The sequence below is a fragment of the Centropristis striata genome, chromosome 15, assembly GCF_030273125.1.
Source record: "Centropristis striata isolate RG_2023a ecotype Rhode Island chromosome 15, C.striata_1.0, whole genome shotgun sequence".
Lineage (NCBI taxonomy): Eukaryota > Metazoa > Chordata > Actinopteri > Perciformes > Serranidae > Centropristis > Centropristis striata.
In genome coordinates this window covers 8,933,425-8,959,287 of record NC_081531.1, presented here as the reverse complement: position 1 = coordinate 8,959,287, position 25,863 = coordinate 8,933,425, and the positions used below count along the sequence as shown (strand labels likewise).

Sequence of the window (25,863 nt, the reverse complement as noted above, 5' to 3'; positions counted from 1 at the left end):
CAAACGTCCTTTGCGTTGCCATCTTGCGCATGCGCGGTGGTACTTTATACAGTTTCCCCATCACGGAAGCACCTGCTATTGCCATGGATATATATCACGCTGTTTTACAATTAGAAGAGATGTATTGTGATGTTTAGAGACCGTATCCCTAATCGGACACCGTTCTTTACTCAAACCCAAATCGGGCACTTCTGCAATGTCGCACTTTCCGATGTTTTCACGGTAATTTCGAATAAGATCCCCACCACCAGTGTAGGTATAATTGATTTATACATATTTAACAACCTGCGTGTGAAATGTCCTATATGTACATGGAGATTTACAAGTCTAATTACAGTATGAAAGTAATTCTGATGAGAGAAAGCAGTAAGAACGCCTGGGCGACACTCAGGCGACGATCTTAAAAGTACATCTTCATTTTTACTGTACTGTATTTTATTGTGAAGGACAGAAGTACGGTCCGGGTGTGTTGATAACGGTGTTATTTAGTTGGTTTACCCAGAAACATCCAATTTTCCCCGAAAAACTCAGCAACCTCCATTGTTTTATTGTTTTACAGCGAGGAGATGAAAGTGTCCGATTTTGGAAACAGTCAGCACAGCGTCCTTATACAGAATATACGGCTTGGAAAATAAGACATTAGACTTTAATTTCACATCAATTAATTAATTGGAAGCATAACATGATAATTTATATGAGTAGTTAATGTGAAATTTTGATATAAGTCCCATTTGGGATACAGTTACACTAATAGCATCATATTTCAACAAACAGCATGCTCGGCTATGTATTAGTCGCGTTTTTAGCTCTGGCAGTTTTGTTTATCCCTCGGGAGTGGTCCATTACATTTGGGATAGTATCCGACCAGGGGCCCCCTGTGCGGCTCCTGAGCAGCCGTGAGTTATCACTGTACGACGGGGAAGAAAGCAGCAAGGGCCTCTACCTGGCCTTACTGGGGCAAGTGTTTGATGTGCACAAGGGACACAAGCACTATGGACCTGGTGGTGCTTATCACTTTATGGCAGGTGATTCAACTCTTCTACTACAGTGCCCAACAAGGTTGCATGCTTGAAATCCTTGAAAATGCTTAAATTTTAATGTTGTATTTCCAAGGTTTGAAAAGTGCTTGGATTTTGGATAAAGTGCTTGAAAATGCTTGACATTATTACTGTGTTTATCTCGCAATCTGACTATAGATAATCACATGTTCAATGAAAAATATAATAAATTGAATATTGAGATTAGTAAACTGTACTTTTGGTTGTTAAAAGCGTAATACCATCGCTGTCGGTATGGTTGAGTGAAATTACCCCTTTTAGCATATACTCATCTAAAACATGCAACTTAGAACCGTTGTAAGGTCCTGGAAAAGCTTGAAAATGGACCTTGAAAGTCCTTGAAAAGTGCTTGAATTTGACCACTCAAAAAGTGTATGAACCTTGCCATATGTTGTTGATCTTTACACCAGCGCTCACAATATTATACCACAGAGAGATCTTTAAATCATAAATTAAATTCAAATTCAAAATTACTTGATTTCTTGATACAATATGACTTATTTTTGCAACCAGTGGTGTCGCCCCCTGCTGGCTATTCGAAAGAATGCAGATTTATGGCACATCAAATTCAATTAAATTAAAATTCAAAATTACTTAATTTATCCCAGAGAGGAAATTCAGTTAGTCTGTTAGCTCTTGAAGAATGAGACAGCCTGATGGCTGCCCCTTTTTGTAGAGAAATCTCTGATCATTTCCTTGGTCTTTGAGGTGTTCAGTAGGAGATAGTTCTTGTGACTCCAGTCACTGAAGGCTTTTATCAGATCCCTTTATTCAGATTCCTGTCCATTCCTGATACACTCCACAATAGCAGTGTCGTCTGAGTACTTCTTGATGTGGCAGGACTCAGAGTTGTATTTGGAGTCCCCTGTGTACAGTGTGAACAGGAATGGTGCCAGAACAGTGCCTTGTGGAGCCCCTGTGCTGCTCATTAATGTCCCAGAAACACAGTTCCCCAACCTGACATACTGTGGCCTTCCTGTCAGGTAATCTGTGATCCAGGAGATAAAGGAAAGATCCACTCCCGTCTCTGTGAGCTTGTTTTTGAAGAAAAAAAAACAGAGAGATCTTTTAATCATAAAGTGTAAGACACTTTATGACTTTATATTTACTTTATATAAAGTGTAAGGCTTATAAATATTGTCTGTTGCTGGTAAACACCCCAAACCTAAATTAGGGACATGAATTCCAGCCACATATACAGCTATATATTAATATATTATTATCCCAATATATTGTTATGTGTTTATGTATTTTCAGGCAAAGATGCCTCACTGGCGTTCATCACTGGAGACTTCACAGAAAGTGGCCTGACTGATGATGTGTCCAGTCTCTCCCCACTGCAAGTGGTGGCCCTTTATGACTGGCTGGCCTTCTATCAGAGGGACTACCAAGCTGTAGGTATGTGATGGTTCAGCCCCAACTCTTTTAATTTGTATTTTTGGTAAACAAACATGCATTTCTTCCTGAACAAAAGTAGCTGACAGGTACCCTCCAAACATCATGTAAGATCAGGTTCAGTTCGGATTTGCCTTCACCCTACAGACTGGGGAACCTGCAGACCCAGAGGTATAATTTTGTCATATCTCACAGGTGCTTTATTTTATCATATTCATCTAAATATGTTGCAACTGTGTCAATTGATTTATTCCCAATAGCTCCATATCACTGTTTCTTGTTGGTATGAATGCTTACTAATAGGCCTATACAGTGGTCAAAAGCACCCAATTCCACCAATGCAGTTTTAATACATAACATAGAATAGATAGATAAAATGTTTGCCATGGTTTAAAATACCACACTATGGACACTGCCAGTACTAACTGGGTTGATGCTTTTTTTAAAAATTATTTTATATAAATTGTTTCACTTTTTTAATTATTATATTTAAATGTCCTATTAGTTCTTTTTCAATTGTTCTCAATGCCCTTTTAGTTTGAGATCATTTTAATGTAAAGTATATTGCTTTATTCATTGCATTTAATGTATTTTTACCTTCTCACTGTTGAAAAAACAATTAAACAGACCAGTTTTTTTTTCTTAAGATTACTTTTTTTCACAACTCATAATGTTTTGGGAAGAAATAAGTTCTTAAAATGTTTTCAGTCCCTCGGGACACTAGTCAGTAGTCCTTGTATGTTAAATATGTTTGCAGAAGTTATTGTCTGAGATGTAGTGTGGATTGTGACATTACTGCTATGGCAGTTTTTTTCTAATTGAGGGTGTTGCATAATATTCCTCATCATGTGCTAAAATATTATTAGACTCTTTTACCATACCACATTAGGGGGGCTTTACACCAGAAATTAATAGCTGTGAACGGGTCCTTCCAAAATGTGAGATATGCCAGTATTACCAATGTTGGACAACTCCAGAGTATGCAGTATGAGCTAGTGAAGCTCTTGTTTCTCCCCGTCCATCACAAGCTGAGTTACCACATGAAAATGTTCCATCAGCGAGTTTAACAACAGACCAAAAAAAAGCCAAACATTTGTTGGTTAGGCTGACTCATTTTCAGTTGATATGGTTCCATAAAACAAATTTAGCATAGTTCCTAGCATAAGTTACCATAGTAACTGAGCTTGGACTATGATGACTTGGGTTTATGGAACCAAATCGACTGAAAATGAGTCAGACTAACCAAAATAAGCCATGCGTATTTGGTAAAGTGGCTTTATGAAACAGGCCTGGAGAGCTACAGTATTTTTAACTTTTAAATAGCTTATGACTGATGTGTTGTTTTTGCAACTGCTGACTAAGGTCCTTCACCTGATTTCTCATTATCAATGGGCATCCATCATCATACTCAGCTAACCAACAGCTTTCACCTTTGTTGGATTTCAGGTGTGTTAACAGGTCGGTTCTATACAGAGACTGGGCAGCCTACAGAGGCCCTGTTGCAGGTAGAAGCATCACGAGCAGAGGGCCAGAGAATAAAGGCCCAGTCTGAGGCCGAGATGCTACGCTTCCCAGCATGCAACTCAGAGTGGAGCGCTGCCAGGGGAGGGAGAGTCTGGTGCTCCACTAAGAGGTATGGAAAAGTTCAGGCTTAATCAAATATTAATAGGCCTACAGGGCATTCAATGCAATATGAGGTAATTCCAACCTTTCATTAAGCATGTCTTACACTAGCACTGGCCATGGGCCCCTGGGAACAGACATGCAAAAGGTCCAATCAGCTCTTCTCCTGACGCACACACTGACTTTATACAGGTGCATCTCAATACATTAGAATATGATGGAAAAGTCCATTTCCAGTAGTTCAAGTCAAATAGCCCCAACCAAGTACTGAGTCATATAGATGGACATACAGACCAACATTTCCAAATTAAACATACTTTTTAAAATTGGTCTTTTGAATTATTCACATTTTTTTTGAGACACCGGATTTTATGTCTTCATTCAATGTAAGCCATAATCATTATAATTAGAAGAAATTAAATCAATCAAGACAGGAAATGTTTCATTATGTGTGTAATGGACCTATATAATGCGTTATTTCCACTTTTTGAATTAAATTACTGACATAAACTTTTCTATGATATTCTAACTTATTGAGATGCACCTGTAGTTGTTTAGCCTCTTCGTAGTGGCGTTGCGTCTTTGTGGTTGTTTTGCCCCTATTCATGGCCACTGTTCGTCTCTTTGTGGTCTCCGACATTGCATTACATCTTTATGTAGTATTTTGTAGTTGTTTCATGTTCCTTTGCAATGATTGTGAGTCTCTTCCTGGTTGTTACATGGGTCAGTGACAAATAAGGGTTGGCAAGATGTCAAATGGTGTAACCACAAAAAATGTATAAATATTAAATACTTCATCCACCTACATTGTATTTAAGTATACATATTACTTTCTCTTCATTCTTAAAAACATCAAATGACATTTTTTTTCAGTATTTCTACATTTACACATTTTGCCAATATTGAGCAGAACATATTCTAAAAACAACCATTTTTTTCCAAAGTTTTGACAAATTATGTAAAATTTGTTATATACCATAGTGTTGCAATGTAAATGTGGATTCTGTTTTTTGTCATTTTAGTTCACCTTTATTTTCCTGTTTATAATCAGCTTTTTATTGGAAAAAAATGACTGGTTACACCAACTGACACTGGATCAGATCACGTCATTGACCCACATGTCTCTTTAAGTGACGGCTCGGGGCTCGCTCCTTATTGTACCGATTTGTTTTTCTCTCTCCAGTGGTGGAGTGCAAAGAGGCTGGACAGGCGTCCCACGGAAGCTCTTCTCTCCAGGCTCCAGTGGCGTTCGTTGTGTCTGTGTTGAAGACCCTTCTGCAGCAGATGATGACCCCAACATGCACAAATACGACGGCTGCCCTTCACATGCTGACTCATGCTCTGTGGAAGATTTCTAGCCTCTGGACAATGGAACTTCTGCATGGCCTGCTTTTTAGCAGCACAACACTCAGGGACGTTTAACTTTTTCACAATAAAGACCAAGAATGAAGAAAAGTCAATGCAGTGGTTTTTGATGACCTTTATGTAAAGTTGTCCCCCCTTTCTCTAAAAGGATACACCAGGAAGAGACAGGCTAGATATCTGAGCATACAGATACAATATAATGTGCATAAAAGATTAAACAATGTGCATAAAAGATTAACAGAGGCAAGATTTAGGTTTGTCACAATGACAAGCACAAACTGCATTTAAGTACAAAACAGTTGTAGTGGTCAAAAATATCACACATTTATCTGTACAATTTAACAATACTTAAAGAGGCCCCACTACTTGGCCGTCCCACAACTCCACATTCTCCCCAATGATCGGAAATGTTGTGATCTTGATAAAGTGCACCTGTTAGGCTTAGAAATCAAGAAGCGTTAACTGTGATGGGTCAAGACAACAACTTGACTTGAGGCAACATTGTGGGGACTACGACAACCTCATGGCAGATAAAAAAATGGAATGTTATCATTTGGTGACTGATTTTGAAATATGATTTATGATTATGATGATGGCATGTGAAGGCTACAAATTAAATGACATGCATAGGCATAATAGGCATTTCTGTAACTGAGGAGGAGGATTGTTGAGAGAATTTCGGGGCCCACATTTATGTTCCTTATGAGAAAATCAGCTTTCTCAGGTCACATTTTTTTCAACTTGCCATTATAAAAAGTAAGCGTTTCATTTAATTTGGCTGATGCAGACACATGATAGACTATGGAGGAATCATGGAACTGTTTTATGAAGAATTATGCTTGTCCAGTTGCACCATCATTCATCTTGAAAAGTAAAGTAATACAATGTCAATGCTATAATTCTTAATCAAACCAGATCCAACTATATTAGATCTTATTTAGAAATGATGCCCATTTAAAATGCAAGTTGAGTTGCTTTCCCTTTAAATCCACCTTGACTGTCCCACTTTATCCAGTCAAAACAAAATTGGGGTGACAGAAGAGTGAAAGATGAAAACATGCTGATAGTTCGGTCCTTGGAGATTTAGTGATCTAGTGGCATTTTTTACAGTTTTACTCTACTCATATAAATGTAGATATTAATTTTTTTTAGCCTCAAGTTTTGGTCTTTGGGCAGGTCACATAGCATAAAAAGGCTGCTGACGGTGAAATATCCCAACAAAACAATGGAACAAAAACCCCCACCTCCAAAAGGTAATTTGATTTAAATGCGCATCATTGAATTGAAATGTCTTGTTTGTGATGATAACAGCTAATAATCATTGAGTTTGGGAAACCATTTAACAAACAGAGTCCAGCTATCGTCGAGCTGGAGATCTGCCGATATCCACGTTAAAGATACTTTGATCAAAACAGAAACAAACAGACAATGTTTCACTTTCTATCTGAAACGTCCCTCTAGAACATTAATAGTTTTTCATAGACTGAAATAGTATAAAGATGATGGTCCATAATTGTCCGGGAATCTCATGTTAGTATGTCCTGCTACTGATGTCCCTTCTCCTGGTGTGCCTGAATAACTGTGCCAAGTTGGGCCTGGCGTGGCCTGTGTCAGAGGATGGACCATATCCAGGCCGCTGCATTACGACACCCCACCCAGAGTTAGTACATCAAAGCAGATGTCACACACCCTCACCGGCTTGTTCAAGTCAAACTTGATGATGGGTATCTCCTTTATAGAGCACTTGTGGCACAACAGGCGCCCACAGTGGCGGCTGGAAGCAAAGAGGAGACACATCGTTAATCATACAGTTTGGGACAAAATTAAAACATAGGTGACTTTTAAAAAAAAAAGTATATATCGTCACACTGTTAACCCATTATCAGGCAAAGAACTCTATTTGGTAAGTTCAGGTAATATTTCAAGAAAAAAGTTGCAAATTTATTAGATCAAACTGGCAATTCTACAAGAAAAAAAAGTAGCAGATTTAAGAGATTTAAAGTGGCAAATCTGTGCGAAAAAAATTGCAGATTTATGAGAAAAAAGTGGGAAAAAACATCTTTTTTCTTGCAGATTCACCACTTTAAATCTCATAAATCTGCACAATTTTTTCTCGTAGATTTGCCACTTTAATCTAGTAAACTTTTTTCTCAAAATATTATTTTCATATGTTTTTTTTACACATTCTGGCTGTATGTAATATCCTCCAATATTCTCTAGGGTTGAAATTTGGAATTTGCAAGTATTTTAACGAGTGCCCTATTAAGGGTTAAAATAATCGCCTAAGTCTTTTCTTTTGTCAAAATTTATTTTTTTTCCTAAATCATCTCCTCATGACGCCGGCCACCTATGGTAAAATTGCCTAAATCCTCAGATGATCAGATTATGTGATTTTACCCCTTTAACATCATCACTTCTTTGCCACATTCATAGGCATCAGATAAGAACCCAGTAAAGAGCTAGAGGGAGATTGTTTAGTTATCAGTTTAGTTAATCAGTGTTTTATTGTTGACACTAATATTAGTAACACTTTACTCTAAAGCACGACATGGGATGTGTCATGAACATTAATGACACTTTGAAGTAACATTAATGCTCATTATACTTATCATGTCATGTTTCTGACAGGCTCGTGTGACTCTTATGTAGACACCTTCAAAATAAAAAGTAAACTTGAAAAAATTAGTTAGGCGATTATTTTAACAGGGTGACGATATGATTTTTATTGTAAATGTATACACTACCGCTCAAAAGTTTGGGGTCACATAGAAATGTCCTTATTTTTGAAAGAAAAGCTCAATTTTAAACTAAAGATAATAACAGACATACAGTGAAGACATTGTTAATGTGGTATTGACTGTTAAAGCTGGAAACGGCTGATTTTCTTAGGAAATTTCTAATTTATATAGTCAGTAACCATGACTCCTGTGTTCCAGTGGCAAATTGTGTTAATCCACGTTTATAGGATTTTATAGAGTTTTGTAGGATTTTATAGAAATCTGTACAGGTTAAAAACACTTTTTCTGCCCTTGTCAATATCTTCACTATATTTTTGATTCATTTTGTAACTTATTTCATGAATAAAACAGTTTGTTTCATGAAAAACAACACAGACATTTTTTGGGTGACCCCAAACTTTTGAGCCCTCGTGTACATTTAAAAAAGCTCTCCTGCTTACCAGTGATGTTTCCGTGTTGTAACACCAAACTTGGCAACACATTCATAACAGTTGGACCCATCACACCAAGGGGGCTCTTTGGACAGCATATCTAAACAAACGGGGGAAAAATCAACATGAGTCAACAACATTGTATCAGAGTTTGTCATTTAACCCTTTGATGCACAACATATTGACCAGCCTTCTAATGCACAACATGGGTCCTAAATTACCCGCATTCATTTCCCATGTTATTTAATGCTTGCTGTGTGTTTCTGTGCTCCATCTTTTGATATCAACTTATTTTATGATTGAATATTCCAAGTATTCTTTAGTTATCTTGTTTTTGATAACAACAGATCAGTATTTCCATTTTGTTTTTCTGAAGAAAAAAAAAGTTTTTGTATTATTACATAGCTAACTATTTGGCTAAGTAGCTTGCTAAGCTAACTACTTAGCCAAGAAGTTAGCTAAGTAGTTAGCTTAGCAAGCTTCTTAGCTAAAAAATTGATATGGGTCATTTTATCACCATTTTTAACATTAGATTTGATTATTATCCTGACTGAAGCATTTGTCACACATGATTCATGAAGGACTAAAATTTAAAAACTCAACAATAGTTTCTGTTTTTTTTTTGTTTTGTTTTTTTACAGTTTATGGCTTTGATACATGGTGTAATTTTCATGCTTTTCTGGAAGAAACATGTCTTTCAAACCTGCTGGTGGGTTGTGAAGTCCAGAGGGTTAATTAGGGTGGGTGTGTTTTAATACTATGATGAATACCTGATAGATGATGCAGTGTGAAAACTTACCTAAAAGGCGGAAGAGCAACTGTTTGGTTGCGACTTGGTAGTTGAAAATGTTAATGCCCTGATTATTGTTGATGCCCAGTCGAGCCCCGGCCCTCACAATGGCACGGCACAGGTTTGCATTTCCCTTCATATAGGCCAGGAGGAGGACTGCAATAAAATACAGGTCACAGTCATTGCATGATATATTACAATCTTCTTTGTACATCGTTTACAACATAACAATTAAGTAAGCTTCAGTACCTGTGTTCCCCTCATTATCTGGTTTGTCCAGAGGGTATTCAGGCATACACTCCAGGAACAACTCAAAAATGGCGGCAGCGTTCTCTTTCCCATAATGGCCTAGTACATGCATTGGTGACTGACCCCTAAGCAGAGATAAGAAGAAGAATGGAGACAGACAAGTTGGCATTATAATCTAAAAATGGTTGACAGTTGTGTTTACAAAGCTTACACTTTCTACATTTCTAATATTTGTCGTTTTTTTCAATCAAATTTTCTGCATTCCATGATGCTGATGTTGCTGCTGCAATTACATACAGGTACATTTAAAAAAAATAGAATATCATGAAAAAGTTCAATATTTTTTGTCAATCATTTCAGAAAGTGAAACTCATACATTGTATAGCTTTGTAGAGTGAAATATTTCAAACCTGTTTTTCTTGTAATTTTGATGATTCAGGCTTAGAGATAATGAAAACACAAAACTCAGTGTCTCAGAAAATAAGAATATTGTGAAAAAGTTCAATATTGGAGATGCTGGTTTCATTTTCCAGCAGGACTTGGCACCTGCCCACACTGGCAAAGGTACCAAAAGCTGCTTCAATGACCATGGTGTTACTGGGCTGGACTGGCCAGCAAACTGGGCTGACCTGAACCCCATAGGAGTCTATGGGCTGTTGTCAAGAGGAAGGTGAGAGACATCAGATGACCTGAAGAAGCTTGACATTTGTGTTTAAAATACCCATTTTCTTATTGATCTTATGTAATATTCTAATTTTCTGAGACACTGAGTTTTGGGTTTTCATTATCTCTAAGCCAGAATCATCAAAATTACAAGAAATACAGGCTTGAAATATTTCACTCTATGTGTAAATTAATCTATATAATATACGAGTTTCACTTTCTGAAATAATTTACAAAAAATATTGAACTTTTTCACGATATTCAAATTTTTTGAGATGTACCTGTAAATGTTTGACCATTTGTTAACTGTGAGAGTACCTGAGATTGAAGGCCTCAGCATCGATGTTGGACTCTGTGAGAAGGGTTCTGACATTGTTAAGGCGGCCCTGCATCACAGCCAGGTGCAGAGCTGGGGAGAAAAGACGGACAGACAAACAATAAGAGATTATTGAAAGAAAACTGGAATAATCAATTATCTTGAAGAACATTCTAGGAAAATATCAATCTACAATCAATACAGCTGAACAATGAAAATCTTTAGTGTGAAGTAAAATGCAACACCCACAGAAAGGACCCTCCATCACAGGCAGTCATGAAAAATACTATTCTACACTAATACTATGTCTGCATGGTGAGCTTTAAATGTGTTTTTACATAGTACATATTTGTATACTCCTGCACTGAGTATTGCACATAATTTCATTATGCATTGCATAATGACAAATAATGATATTCTATTCTTTTCTAAACAGCTGTACCACAGGTCCCCTGATGAGTCACTGCACCATAATATGACAGCTGTTATCTGGGTCAGATAATTAAGATGGACAGTTCCTCAATATTGAATACTGATATTTGGAAGGCAACCCACTTGGCAAACAACTGATATCTCTACTGTTCAGTTTGGTGAAGGTCAGTTTGATTCGTAATCTGACTGAGTGCCTATCTATCTATAAAAGCAAGAAACGTCTGTGTGTGTGTGTGTGTGTGTGTCTAGGGCATATCTCGCTGACCGTTAGTCAGACTAACATCAGATTCCGTATGTGGCTTGCATATGGCACGAAGGTGTGCATCCTCGATTTTGAAGATTTTTGAATTCATTTTTCAAAATACCATTCATTACGTAGGACGTGTTGCGACATTCCACTGTTTCTGATCGGACGCCTTTTAGTGGAGCTCCGCCCCATTGTGTGATAGGCCTACACCTGGTCAGTAACACAATTCACTCTGGATTTCCACCCTGACTCATCTCATCTGTAAGTCTATTTAGCCTACCTATCTTTAGGAGTTTTAAAGTGCGCTACAAGGTTCGATTTTCCAATAATATTCTAATAGTTTCCAGCTAATATCAATGTTCAATGTGTATGTGCTGGATGGTGTGCATACCTTATGAAAAGTAAGTGTTTTATTGAGTTGCAGATGTTGTAGTGTGGCATGTAATGTATGAGCATCCCAGATTGTGAAGAGAAAAAAAAGCATGGTAATATAGAATGTAAGGTACCATTATTGCCATTCTCATCCTCAGCAGCAAAGTCTACTCCATTCTCTATCAACACAGAACAAATAGTGGCCAGGTCCTGCTGGGCAGCCAAATGTAGTGCTGTCTGCCTGTGTTTGGTCAGCTCATTTACTTTGGCTCCGGCAAGCAGCTGGAAGCAGACAAATGCAAAAATAAAAACATCAACAACACCGCTCTTTCACTAACAAATGCATTGGAATGTATAATTATTGCAGAATAAATGCTTTTTTTTTTTTTACCAGATTGCGGACAATGATCTCAGATCCAGCCTGGACAGCCAGGTGGAGAGGGGTGAGTTTGGCTGCATCCTGAACCCTGGAGTTGACATTAGCTTGGACACTGATGAGGAACAGGACACTTTCGATGTCAGAATTTTGCACAGCCACATGGAGAAAATTACGCCCTTTGTTGTCCACCTAAACAAAAAAAAGAAGTTTGAGGTGAGGTGAGATTAATACTATAGTCTTTCAGGCGCCACAGTGACACAAAGTGATTTATTTCTGTCAGCGCTACCTGCTCAGCTGCACCCGGCTCCCTCTTGAGGATCGCCTCTGCTGCTTTATTGTTCTTGTGCGTCATGGCACAGGCGAAGGGCGTCATTCCTTGACGGTCGCGAATATTGAGACGAATGTCTGGATGTGAAATGAGGAGCTGTATAATGACGTTGTGCTGGTTGCTGATGGCAGCGTGGATGGGAGACCTGCCCTCTGCATCCTGCCAGAGATGGACGGACAGAGAATTCAACATATAACTCATATAGTCTCCCGAGCTGGAAACTGCAAGTAGTATCAAGGCAAGGCAAGTTTATTTATATAGCACAATTCGGACACAGGGTCATTCAAAGTGCTTTACAGGGGCAAGATTAAAATACATAAAACAAATTAGAAGACATTTAAAAGCAAATAAAAAAATAAAAAATAAAAAATAAGTGAATGAATAAAACATTTAAAAGCGAATGAATAAAAATTACAGGTTAAAATGGAAACAGAAAAGTCTTCAGACTTGATTTAAAAGAGCTGAGAGTTGCAGCAGACCTCAAGTTCTCTGAGAGCTTGTTCCAGAGATTTGGTGCATAAAAACTAAACGCTGCTTATCAGACAAAATGGATCTGCTGATGTGACCGGACTGACCTGTGCATTAACATTGGCTCCGAACTCTAGAAGGCACTGCACCACCTCCTCCAGTCCCCAGCTGCTCGCCAGGTGGAGGGGCGTTTGTCCATCTCGGGCTTCTTCATCTCCTTCTCCGTTTGGACCTGGCTTTCTGCAGCTGTTCACGTCACAACCACTGGACACACATGAGGTAGACAGTAAGTTAAGATAGCAAGCTTCATCCATTTCAATAACTTCATACTTCCAGATTAATTATATCTTTATCTGAACCATATTTGAATTGGCAAACTGTGTTAATAGTGAAGTTTTATTACGCTAACGATCGCCCATTTCGCAAAGATTCACAATTTAGGAAATTCTGTGCATATACGACTAGGATAAGGTTTCACTAAGCATAATGGTAAGGAGATTGTCAGACCTGCGGATGAGGAAGCAAGCAGAGACCTCATTGTTCTCATCCACAGCTCTGTGCAGGAGGGTCTGTTGGCAGCCAGAGGGCCCTGTGCTCCAAGAAGTTGCATCACAGCCATGGCGGACCTAAGCGGAACAAACAGCACTCAGTCAAAAGTTTCCAAACCAAATATCTATATATTTATATAACATATATTCAGCCTAGAACAAGGCTTTAAAGCTACAGATGTGAATACAGGCCTGCATTAGCTTTGGTGAAGCTCTAAATAATAATAATAATTTAAAAAAAAAGAATAACAATAATAGTTCATAGCACAATTAGCTTTGTTTAACCACAAATAATTTCCTTTTGTGCAAAGATCAAAGCTCGTTATAATGGATATTTTTCTCTAGCGGGGAGACATACCAGTGAACAAGTTTTTTTTTTAAATCCAAATATAATTAACATGTTGGAAATTGTACAGTCAGTCAGTATATAAGCCATTTTGATTCCAGACACATCCAAACCTGAGAGAGACTGGGGATGTGTGGTGCAAACAAGAACATCTGCATTTAAGCCTGAAGCTCATCAAGGTTTTGTTTAAATTTCCTCCAGTTTAATTTGATCTTGAATCAAGTTTTGTAACAGTTAATAACTGGCAGTGTGCCAATGAGGAAGTTGGAAGTAACCATCATGTCTAAACTGGCTGCGTAGGGATTTTATCTCACCAGCGTGGATGCAATATCTTCCAGGCCGTTCTCCAGAGCCAGCCACAGTGGAGGGTCCCCTTTATCATCCACCACAGACATATCAGCTCCTCTTGTGCAAATGGCATCCACCACTAGTGGCAGCTGGTTACTGATGGCCAACTGTAGTGCTGTTTGTCCCTCCTGAGTCCTGGTAGTGGAGAAGAAAATTAGACATTACATACAGAAGACTAGAATCATTTAAACCCCCCCCCCTCTCAAAATTTCTACCTGGATCCTGGGACATTGCTTGAATAATGTCTGAAATGAATTCTCTCTATCAATGGTACTAATGTATGCCACATTATGTTAAATTAACCATTTCCCCCAAAACCTAGTTTAAATAACAGAAAAATGGCAGAAGATATAAAGGATACTATTACTATATACTATGGACACAATGTTATTACAAGATTAATACTAATCTTCTCACCCCCTTCATTTCTTGTCATATTGATCTACTGTCGGCTAACTAATAATAAGGTATAAAATGCTCAAAACAATCATTTCCGATCTGATGCCTTTTAGGGGAGCTCCGCCCCATTGTGTGATAGGCCTACACCTGGTCAGTAACACAATTCACTCTGGATTTACACCCTGACTATCTATCAGAGTTTTAAAGTGCGCTACAAGGTTCAATTTTCCAATAATATTCTAATAGTTTCCAGCGAATATCAATGTTCATTGTGTATGTGCTGGATGGTGTGGTACCTTATGAAAAGTAAGTGTTTTATGGAGTTGCAGACGTTGTAGTGGTCTGCATGTAATGTGCAAATTCTGTTATTGACGATTAGCATGCTAAGCGGAGATTTAGCTTCATTCACTTCATATGTTGCATTACTATGTAATTCAGGGATGACATTCATGTTGCTTAGCATAATGCCCATAATCATTTGATAGGAGATACTTACATGCAATATATTATATCAGCTAATTGGGTTCATGTTAATGTACTTTTAGAGCAGCATACTGCGTAATGTGCTATCACACACAACCTCATTTGGCCATAATTGAAAAATCGACTTAATTTCCCACTATACGAATACATACTTCCTACGGGCAGTGCACTAGTACAATATAACCCAGGCTTTACCTAACATTGATGTCTGCCTGATGCTCCAGCAGGAAGAGGGCACTCTTGCTGTCCTGTCTTTGGATGGCCATGTGCAGCAGGGTTTGTCCGTTGGACATAGTGTCATTGATCGAAGCCCCTGAGCCCAGCAGCTGAGCTGCTATGGTGTGCATGCCTGACAGAGACAGAACGTACGTGTTATACATCACATACATGGATCACCATGCGGCCCTGTAACAAAGAGCTAACAACTCCCCCGTGGAGGTGTGGTGCAGTGTACCTGTCCAGAGGGCCAAGCCCAGCACTGTCTGGTCCATAGAGTCCTTGAGACTAAAGTCTGGAATGATCTGGAAGTTGTTGGTGGCATGAAGTGCATTGGCTGCAATAAGAGAGGGATGAGTGGATCCAGTTCAGGATGTTAACACGCCTGCCATATTTTAAGATTATTTACAGGCACCTCAATGTATAAATGCTGACCTTTTTGCTCGAGGATGACAGAGACCACATCTGGGTGGTTGTGAGCGATGGCCATGTGGAGGGGCGTCTGCATGGCCACATCCATGGTGTCGTCAGGCAGAGTCTTCTGGGTCTGCAGGTTGGGGTTGGCCCCCTGCTGGAGCAGCTCTGCTGTCAGGCTCGCCAGGCCGCAGCGACACGCAGTATGAAGCGGGCTCTCACCCTGAACAAAGGTGAAAGGATTGAGCCTGTCTTTATTCATGGCACAAAAAATAACATCTACATCTTATGATTTAAGGATAAGGTATAAATTACTTATTACTTTTTAAGGTCTGCAAACACAAAATTAAAAAGCCTCGGAATGTGATTAATGACTGATGTAACTTGTACACTGGTGCCAAACCTGCAGCCACACTGGCCCTTTCATGGACCAGTTTAAAGCCCTGATCTAGAGAATGTTAACTCTGAGTTCACAAACATGTGCCAAAAGTAAATCCTTGAATGTGTTCTAACCTTTGATAAGTTACACTGATTGCACAGGCTGCTTGATAATGGAAAAATTCATGACCACAATTATTTTTGGTCAATATTAGGATTAGATCATCAAACAGAAGAAAAAATCTTGCATTTATTGAACTTGTCTTTCTAGTGGAAAACAAATTTTAGAAAAAGTAAAAAAAAAAAAGAAAAAAAAAGAGGTAAATAAAATAAATCACATGTACAGATACGTATACATTTAAATAAATAATATAAAAAGTAAGAATAAATGTGATAAAAAATAAATAAGATCATTTATGTTGCACTTACAATCTACTGAAAACTACTAAACATATATTCAACATATAAAAATAATACATAGAGATAAATCAGACAAAAAAAAAAGATTTTCATCAAATATGTTGCTCTGCCAAAAGAATGTAATTGTTTGCCTTGTATGTAGCCTAAAGTTCATACACACCCATTTGTTGACATGGTTGACCTTTGCTCCGTGAGAGGCAAGAAAAAGAGCCGCTGCCTCATTCCCTGCCCGAGCTGCTCTCTGCATGAGACAGTTTTCTACAAGAGATAAAACAAAGGGAGATGAAGATGAAAATGAGTCGTTTCAAAATGTGTTGAAAGACACAGGCATCATTCCATTAAAGAAATGACTGTGACGTGAGGACAGTGAGCAGCACCTGTGGTAGTGTCAGGTGCATCAGGGTTGCTTCCTCTCTGGATGAGCTGGGCTGCAAAACTATTCTCGTCAAACGAGGTGCCGTTCACCACTGGTGCATCATCCTCAAACGGGTTGACTGAGGGGTCTGAAGACATGGTGATATACTGCAGGGCCAGCCACAGAGCTGTGCTGCCCTCATGGTCCTTGAGTTCCAGGTCGAGCCTAACAAGAAGGACACATTAGGTTACACACAGAATAAGAGGTCAATGATAACCACGGTCCCATGTCTCTAAATACTGGTGCCTAAAATAGGGCTCATGACAATGTTTTAATTAAAATTCTTTCAAAAAAAGGGGCTGGGCAATATGGACCAAAAGTCATATCCCGATATATTTAGGCTGAATATCGATATACAATATATTTATGCAGATATTTTTATCGCAAAGTGAGATCAAATGTTCAGTCAAAGTCAAATATGACATGTCACAAGTAGTTTTATTGAAACCATTTATTTAAGTGAACTAAATACTGTAGGACAGGAGTACGTTTAAAAAAAAAAAAAATCAAAGCTCCATGAAGTGCATATTTAAATAAAAAATATCTTAAATAAAAATAGCCTATAAAACAAAATAGGCCAATCTTTTTCAGTAAAAAATATTTATATGGGAAAAAATAACGAACATTACAAAAGAACTAAATATGACAAACCCTAGGAAGGGCAGCATTTATATATAAAGAAAAGAAAAAAAATTAACTATATCAATATATGAGATTTGGTCCAATTCCATATCACATTTAAAAATATATCAATATATCTTTTATATCGATATATCGCCCAGCCCTACCATCATGTATTGATGGTAGGGTATTGTATTGATGTATAGGGTATGGTATTTTTTAAAATATTACATATATTATTTTTTCAGTATGAAAAAACAATTCAAAGGGAAATAAAAATATTCATTTTATTTAACTAGCTAGCTATGGGGATCTCATGAGTTCACCAAGCATGTGTGTGTGTGTGTGTGTGTGACTCTCCATGTCAGAACCAAACTCACTAATTCCATCAGAATGTAACTCACTGTTTGCACTGCAGTAGCTGGTTGAACACCGGTTCATTCCCTGACGCCACAGCTTCATGCAGCGGAGTTCTAAAAACAACAGAAGACAAAGCTGAAACACCTTCATACATTACACAGTAGTTGGCCACCTTTTTAATCCAATAAAGCTCATAAACCAAGAGCTCAGTAACCTACCTGCCCTTGCTGTTCTGCATGTTTGGGTTGGCTCCAGTCTTTAGCAGAGCCTCCGCGATCCGTGCCATGCCACTCATCACTTCAGCAGAGTGTTTCTTGGGGCTGAAAGAACAGACCAGGTGAAGCGGGGTTTCCACTGCTCCCACTGTGGCTGCGTTCACCTGAGCAGAGTGGCGAATCAGGAAGATGGAGGCAAATTCATCACCTGGAAGAGGAGGAAGAGTGATTAAAAATCATGAAGAAGAATTTCTGCTAGGATAGATGTACAGTCATGGGAATAATTATTAAACCACCCTTGCTTTCTTCAATTTCTTGTTAATTTTAATGCCTGGTACAACTAACGGTACATTTGTTTGGACAATTATAATGACAACAACAAAAATAGCTCATAAGAGTTTAATTTAAGAGCTGATATCTAGCCAGTTTCCATGGTTTTCTTGATAATGATTTTGGTTAATATCAAGGAAACCATGGAAAAAGGCTAGATATCAGCTCTTGAATTAAACTTTTTGTATTACTAGTTATCATTACATTTGCCCAAACAAATGTACCTTTAGTTGCACCAGGCATTAAAAATTAACAAGAAATTGAAGACAAAGGGTGGTCTAATCATTTTTCCAAAAGCTACTGTTCACACTGTAACCAAGCCTGTACAATGTTTAAGGTGTTAAATAAAGAATTTATTTAACACTCCGAATCCCCCCCCAAAAAAAAAAATTATATATATATATGTATATATATATATATATATATATATATATATATATATATATATATATATATATATATGTATATATCACCAATATTATATTTATCAAAGCCAGACACTGTAAGAACAGGATTTATTGTCAGATTTTCACATTTCTGACCATCCTCAAAATAATCATCTTTGACAAATGCTGCTGTCAGTAAGAATCCATTAAGAAAAGAAATAATGACTCCCATGCACCTCTTTGGATGGCCTTATGCAGGAGGCTCCAGCCACTCTGGTCCACCATGTCCACATCCGCTTTGTTGTTAACCAGAGTGGTGGCAATACTTTCCAATTTACGAGCGAGGGCCAGGTCTAGTGCCAGGTCACCGTTGTTGTCCAGTTCGTTCAGCTTGCCAGGTAGCTGAAAACGAGAGATAACAACATCAAAAACAAAAACATATAACCTGTTTATAGCATAATGGAAAACATGTATTCTACCATGCTGAGTACAAACCTGCGAGTCCATCTCGATGAGATAGAGAAAGACCACATCTTCTCGTTCAACTTTGATGGCTTTGTGGAGAGGAAACTCTGTTTTAGACTTGATCATCTTGTACAGTAACTGGGCGCTCATGGTGCTGAAGTCTTCTTTCCTCAGATCATCCTAACAAAACAAAAGCAATGAAACACAACAAAGTGTCAGTGTAAAACATCAGAACTGGCCCATGATGGAAAAAGTCAACAAATGTCAGTCCATTTCCTTTAGATAGAAACCTAAAAATAATGTTAAGAGGATCTTCAGCTTATTCCTTCCTCTCGTTAATAGCTGTTATCCATCTTGAGACTGAGGTGTCAGATGGTGATAGTTAATTCCTACACCGAAGTCATAAAGATAACCTTGACAACAGCCGAGCTGTGGCCTCTCTGGATTTATTGTGTCGTAACTGGTGAGATGCCTTACACGGGTGAGGTAACAGAACACTGATCTGTCAATGGACATGAGTTAATGTGAGGAGATCAACACACAGAGACACACAGGAGGTTCAAAATGAATCAGAAGCGGTATACTGAAAAAGTTTCTAATGCCTCAGGACGGATGAAAACCCCAGACAGGTAATAGAAAACTGGTTTGGTAAAGCATCATTTTTAGTGCGCAGCTGAAAAAAAAAAAAAAAAAAATCCTTCCCACACATGTATGCACACGCATGCAGACAAACACACCCTGAGTTACTGTGTTGGCCATGTACAAACACTGTGTTAAAACTGAAGGCTCACCCAGTGACTAGCTATGATCTCCCCACAGTAGTTCATCAGGGTGGCGGCATTTAGCTCCTCAGCTGTTTGATAGAAGCGAATGCAGTTCCTGACATTCACCGAGGACATCACCCCTTTTTCACACCTGTCCCAGCACAGAAACAAATGGATTTTTGGGTCATTTATGAACACATGTTGCTCTGTAAAATGTAACCGTAAAGCTGCCACTAGAAACAGCTAAAGTTTAATTGTGGACTGCAAAAAAAAAAAAAAAAACAGTAAATATGACTTGCTGACCTCTCTCGGAGCAGCTGAAGCTGGAAGCGGTTGGCCAGCTTCATCAGTTCAATGAGAAAGGCATCATCCTCAGTGAGCTCCAACTCATCTGTGTATGCCCAGCGCAACATTGCCATGGCAACCTCAGGTTTGCAATCTGGAAATCCATCATATCAGAGTCAGAAATTTAAAAAGAAACATCTACTGCTAACTTGTTATTCTGAGAAATGAAAAAGTATATTTTCAGTCTCTGCAAAATCTGGATGTAAACCAAATCAATCTGGATAAATAATTAAAAAATGTTAAATAACTACTATACTACTACTACTACTACTACTACTACTACTACTACTATATAACTACTATTACTTTTTTCCTTTATTTTAAAATACCAAAACAGGCTTTAAGGTACATTTCTCAAGCTGTCATTTGCTCACATTTATCTCACTGGGAAATAGGCCAGAGGGCCAAGACCTACACAGAGCAAAAGCCTGTCCAAATACTGGACTTTGACAGTCTGCATGGCCCATTCCAAAATAAATATTCAGTCATGAACATCCTTTAACCCATAAACATGCTGGCTGACAAGGGGTTAGTAGGTAAACAATTTCTTTAGGATTTAAATATGCCTTAAAAACAGTGACGTCACACCAGGCTGCTCACTCACCAGATAGGTCCAGTTCGTCGGTGGAGGCCAGGTTAGCCAGACTCCAGACATCACTCCGAGCAGCCAAAACAAACTTATGGGCACTGAGACTCTCCCCTGCGACTTTCACTTTCAGATCACTGCAAAACCAGCACATTAAGGTGTGAGAAACGTATACAACAAGTATCCTAGCTCTGCGATAACATGGAAACTAACAAGAGAAACAAATAACATTAACAGTTGAAGTTCTAGAACATGATCATAATATGTTGTGAACATTCAACAGCACTTAAAACATGTTAAACAGTTAAAGATTTTCATAATGTTATGTGATAAGATCATCAACTGCAAAATGTTACAATATAGGCAGGTTTTATCACTCAACACGCACTAAAACAGACACACAACTACATACTAGGGGTGCACCGATTGCAATTTTCTGGCCGATCACCGATTTTTAAAAAGCCTGACCTGCCGATTCGGCCCATACCGTTTTTTTCAGAACTCACAGCATACACCTTCAATGTTTGACTCTTATTTTATTGAAAAACAATAACGCAGCAGTATTTTTCTTTAACAAATAAAGGAAATCACAATGTCTGAGGTAGTTAATTAAATATTGAACTTAAAAAGAATAGCAACTATTTACAGGACAAACTAACAAAAGAACTGCAACCATAAATAGTGTCCTGAGTATTTGGTTTGGTTATAGTACAACATACATGCAACAGTCATGCAGAAGTATGCGTATGTGCAGACGCACCTTCAGACCTTTGCGGAGGAAGATAAGATCGCTAGATATGATTTGTTTGACGTAAAAGAATCGACCGATCGCCGATCCCGCAAAATTAAGGAAATCGGTGCACCCCTACTACTAGAAAACCCTCACAAACACTTCTTGCAGGACTGCTGGATGATGAAAACATCAAACAAAACTCATACCCATCCATTCCATCCATGGCCCTCACCTGTACTGTTCCTGCTGATAGAGGTCGGCCACGATGTCCAGCAGACGGCTAATGAAGGTGTCTGCAGCTGCAGGGCTGGGGGTGCCCTGGACAGAGGTCTGAGCAGCGAGCACGGCACAGCGCCTCTCTGTGTCGGCCAGCTTCTGCTGCATCTTCACATACTCCTGCCTGAGCAGGGCCAGGTGCTTCTGCAGCTTGGCCACCTCCTCTGCCCCACATCAAGCAAGACAGAGGACAAAACAAGATGCAGGGATACAGAAAATAGGTTAGAAAGACACATTTCTGAACACAGGCTGGATCTTTTAAAGCTGTAGTCCAAACTGGGGTGCACGATATTGGATTTTTTGCCGATGTCCGATATGCTGATTTTTTACAACTTATTTAGCAGATTACCGATACCGATACTTTTTCCCCACACAAGTAATACCCACAATCAGGGCAAATTTGGCCAGTTTCCCAATTGACATAATAAGTAAACATAACCTGTGTTCACTGGGAACATGTGAAAAGTGCAACTGTACAGCAATTAAACCCAAATTGAATAAAACTACATGTACCTTACAGACTGCTGCTTAAATTCAAATTTAACTTAAAACAGGAGCCCAATATGTGACGACTCAATCTGCACTGTGCAAACAAAAATCACAAAAAGTACAAAAAATATTAGCAGCTTCAGTCCCTAATCAGAACATAAATAAATAGGTGGGCTCAGACTACACTGCACAATTATATGAGCTACAAACAAGGTGCAACAGAGAGGTGATGTGCACCCCATTATTTAATCACTTTATTATATCGGCCGATGTCCGATAGTTCATTTTCACGCCAATATTGGCCGATACCGATAACGCGCCGATAATATCGTGCATCCCTAGTCCAAACTATAATGCTTACAGTATACAGTAGCTAGTGTTTGTGATTTATTTCACACTTTATATTTTCCAAAAGTGCATATTTTGTTCAAAAGGATCTGGTGGTTGATGATGCTGGCCATTTTCTTGTAACACTTTTCCATGACACTTTTGTTGCAAAGAAGATTTTCAGGATGGAAGAATAACATGATGCCAGTTTTCAAAATCTTGAAAACAAACTGTCAGAATCCAAAGCTTTTCCCTCTTCCTCTTAATGAAACACATTTTCGACAGATCTTTGTGTTACGACACACTTTCATGCCTCAGCCTTGGGTCCACAGAGTTTCACTGAGGCCCATTTCCTTCCTTTAACCCAGTAAAGTTTTAGTGAGGAAAGAATGCTGAGACGGCACGTTACTTTGTCCTCCCTCGTAAACCGTTACTGGCACAGCTACTGATCATGAGGAACAGAAGGGGGGGTGATTCTGAAAACCACCTGATCAGCTCAACACAGGAAGGGCGGTATGGAGGAGTAACAGCTTGAGGCCAACTGACCAGCCACTGGACACATACTGGACACATACTTATACTGTAGTAACATCCATCTTACTTTTGCAGGATTTAGCAGACACCACTCATGCATTTGCAGAGCAACTTTTGCAGAGCAACCTGCAGCTTTGGAAAGTTCCTCCAAAGAAAACTGTATAAACCACAATTCCTCACCATCTCAAATAATGCACCCCAAGTAAAACTGCAATGAAATGTACTCCATTTGGTCAGGGCTGGTGGCAATGGTCTCCTTCTGACTTTGTGTATAAGCCATGGCTCTAATGGTTTGCAAATATAATGCACCAAGAGAATATCACAATATGCAACTTGCAACAGAATACAGGTATTGCTGGGGAAATATTGAAGAATAATATTGGCTTTCACATTTTCATGTAGCTTTTCCATTTAAGGGAAGGCTCATTTAGCATTTATCAGACAAATATTCTTTCTGCTCAGTAGCAATGGGACAGCTCCATACACAACCCTTACACCACAGACTGGAGTGTTTGTTCTCTGGATTTAAGTTGGTAAGTAGATTTCCCTTAAGGAGGAATTCCCTGATGCCTAGGCCAAATATAGGTGGTGCCCTTAGTCATGGCACTGCCAGGTGGTGCAGACACCTTCCAGGGAGTGACAGCTACCCTGTCCTGTGAAGTCTCCTGTCCCGTATTTACCCTCCATTTCACGCAACTGATAATTTAAAAAAAAGATGTGTAGGGGAAAAAAAGTATATCTCCTTGAAACGACAGAGCGACAGTTACTGGAGGATTAACTGTTGCTGAAATGATAACGTTAGCTAGCTAGATAATGTATACAGTTTGATGCGATACATGACGTTGACATTTAGCTAAACCGTAATAGAAGAAGAAGAAGAAGAAGAAGAAGAAGAAGAGTACTTTATTAATCCCACAATGGGGAAATTCAACCTCTGCATTTAACCCATCCTTATTTTACACACAAGTGAACACACCATGCAAGGAGCAGTGGGCAGCACATTGCTGCGCCCGGGGAGCTGTGGATGTGGGGGATTAGGTGCCTTGCTCAAGGGCACATGAGCAACAGTGCCGTAGACCGTCCTAGACCTGTCAGTACCGGGATTCGAACCAGCGACTCTCCAGTTACAAGCCTGATTCCTAACCTCTAGGCCACGGACTGCTAGTAATATTAGCCGCAATTATTATCATTATGTATGTTCACATAATAGTTTTTCTGACGTAGCGAACCATTAGTCTACTAAACAAGAATTCCTCTGAGCGGTCCAACCCAGAAACATCTCCGGTTCGGCTCATTCGTCAGTATAAAATGCAGCTAGCAACATCAACGAGAGCTACCGACAGAGCTTTCTTTCTCACTGCTGAGAAAGCTGAGTGTGACAAGACAAGTGTCGCAGTGCTTTAGATTTCCAACCAGAGAAAATGCACGGTTTATTAAAGCTGCCGAGACACTAGTTGATCCAAGCCAGCGGCTCAACGAGCATACGATGATAACAGGGAGTGTACCAAACAGTCAAAAAACCAATCTCATACCTTCCGCCATGTTGCTCAGCGTTAGCTCCTGGTGCTCTCTATCGCGATATGACGGAGAGCCACATAGTAGGCAGCGGTGGTGCGTTCAAGTGCCTCTCAAAACATCTTGTTGATAGTTTATCACATTCACATGACCATTACTTTTCTTCTTACACTTATTTTTCTTATTTTAAATTTTCGAGTTTTTAAATTTTACACTTACGGTTTGATCGACAATATAATGATTTTCTATAGTACGAGGTAAAAGGGGTTAATTTAAGGAAATGTCTCTATTTATATAAAATAAAAAAACATGGTGTCAACTCATACAGTATTTTATAGTTTCATTGTGCACTGCAATTGTTTTAAGAGTTAATTTATTTTAATTTTAAGGGTTCAACATGCTTATTTTCAGATTTAATAATCTTATTTTAAGAAATATTGTCAAGTGAAATTATCTGTCCGTACAGCAAAATAATTTCCCTCAGATTTAGTGGTTTTATCTTGTTTTTAGACACCGCTTTTTTGCAGTGTGAGCATGAGAATAAGGAGGGTAGTCCATACTGACAAGATTTACAGAGTTCCCGACTTAAAGCAGTGCAGTATTTAACATTACGTGTAAATTGCCAGTTGTCAAATGATGGTGCCTTCAGGTGCTCCTGCTGCTAAACTCCTGCCTCTTGGATTAATAGTCTAAAAATTTGCTTGGCGCATTGCTATAGTAAGAGCAGATATAATGCAAGTCCCCGTCACCATAACGCTTCAATAACAATAGATAGACATTTTGAATTACACAAGAAAAGATGCACATGCTCTTTATCCGACACTCATATTAAGATCTACTGTAGTATGTATGACTTCATTGTAAAAATCAAGCTGCTGAACTGGGTATACTCATGGTCTGATCTATGGCACATTCTAGATACCTTGAAATAAATTAGATAAAAGCAGTTCTGTGCATGCCTTTTGGAACCCGACAAGATCAAGATAACAGGTGATCAAGTCAATGGTCTGCTCACAAAGTTAAAAAAAAAAAACCTGTGTTCAAATGTCTAGATTGTACATACAAATATGTATAAAAACAGCTGTTTTCTCAGATT

The 25,863-nt window shown here is 38.7% G+C and overlaps 2 protein-coding genes across 3 annotated transcripts; one reads left to right on the top strand and one right to left on the bottom strand.

Moving 5' to 3' along the window:
- The first annotated feature begins 33 nt into the window (after positions 1–33).
- On the top strand, positions 34–5,628 carry LOC131986978 (neuferricin). 2 transcript variants are annotated; one of them, XM_059352121.1, is made up of 4 exons: positions 34–256; positions 2,316–2,456; positions 3,900–4,086; positions 5,260–5,628. In XM_059352121.1, the coding sequence occupies exons 1-4, from the start codon at positions 130–132 to the stop codon at positions 5,432–5,434; spliced, it is 630 nt and encodes a 209-aa protein (XP_059208104.1). In that variant the 5' UTR covers positions 34–129; the 3' UTR covers positions 5,435–5,628. The 2 variants fall into 2 exon arrangements, with proteins under 2 accessions (XP_059208104.1, XP_059208102.1); XM_059352119.1 differs by having other exon boundaries at positions 115–1,025; positions 5,260–5,627.
- Positions 5,542–24,810, bottom strand: ankfy1 (ankyrin repeat and FYVE domain containing 1). Its single transcript, XM_059352113.1, has 25 exons — positions 24,785–24,810; positions 21,859–22,066; positions 20,912–21,030; positions 20,266–20,401; positions 19,990–20,113; positions 19,229–19,378; positions 18,970–19,135; positions 18,021–18,225; positions 17,847–17,915; positions 16,784–16,986; positions 16,567–16,664; positions 15,630–15,831; positions 15,433–15,531; positions 15,174–15,327; positions 14,063–14,231; positions 13,362–13,480; positions 12,962–13,118; positions 12,345–12,545; positions 12,071–12,247; positions 11,814–11,961; positions 10,631–10,721; positions 9,650–9,774; positions 9,410–9,556; positions 8,620–8,710; positions 5,542–7,215 (listed from the first exon to the last, which is right to left on the bottom strand). The coding sequence occupies exons 1-25, from the start codon at positions 24,792–24,794 to the stop codon at positions 7,083–7,085; spliced, it is 3,501 nt and encodes a 1,166-aa protein (XP_059208096.1). The 5' UTR covers positions 24,795–24,810; the 3' UTR covers positions 5,542–7,082.
- Positions 24,811–25,863: the final 1,053 nt, after the last annotated feature.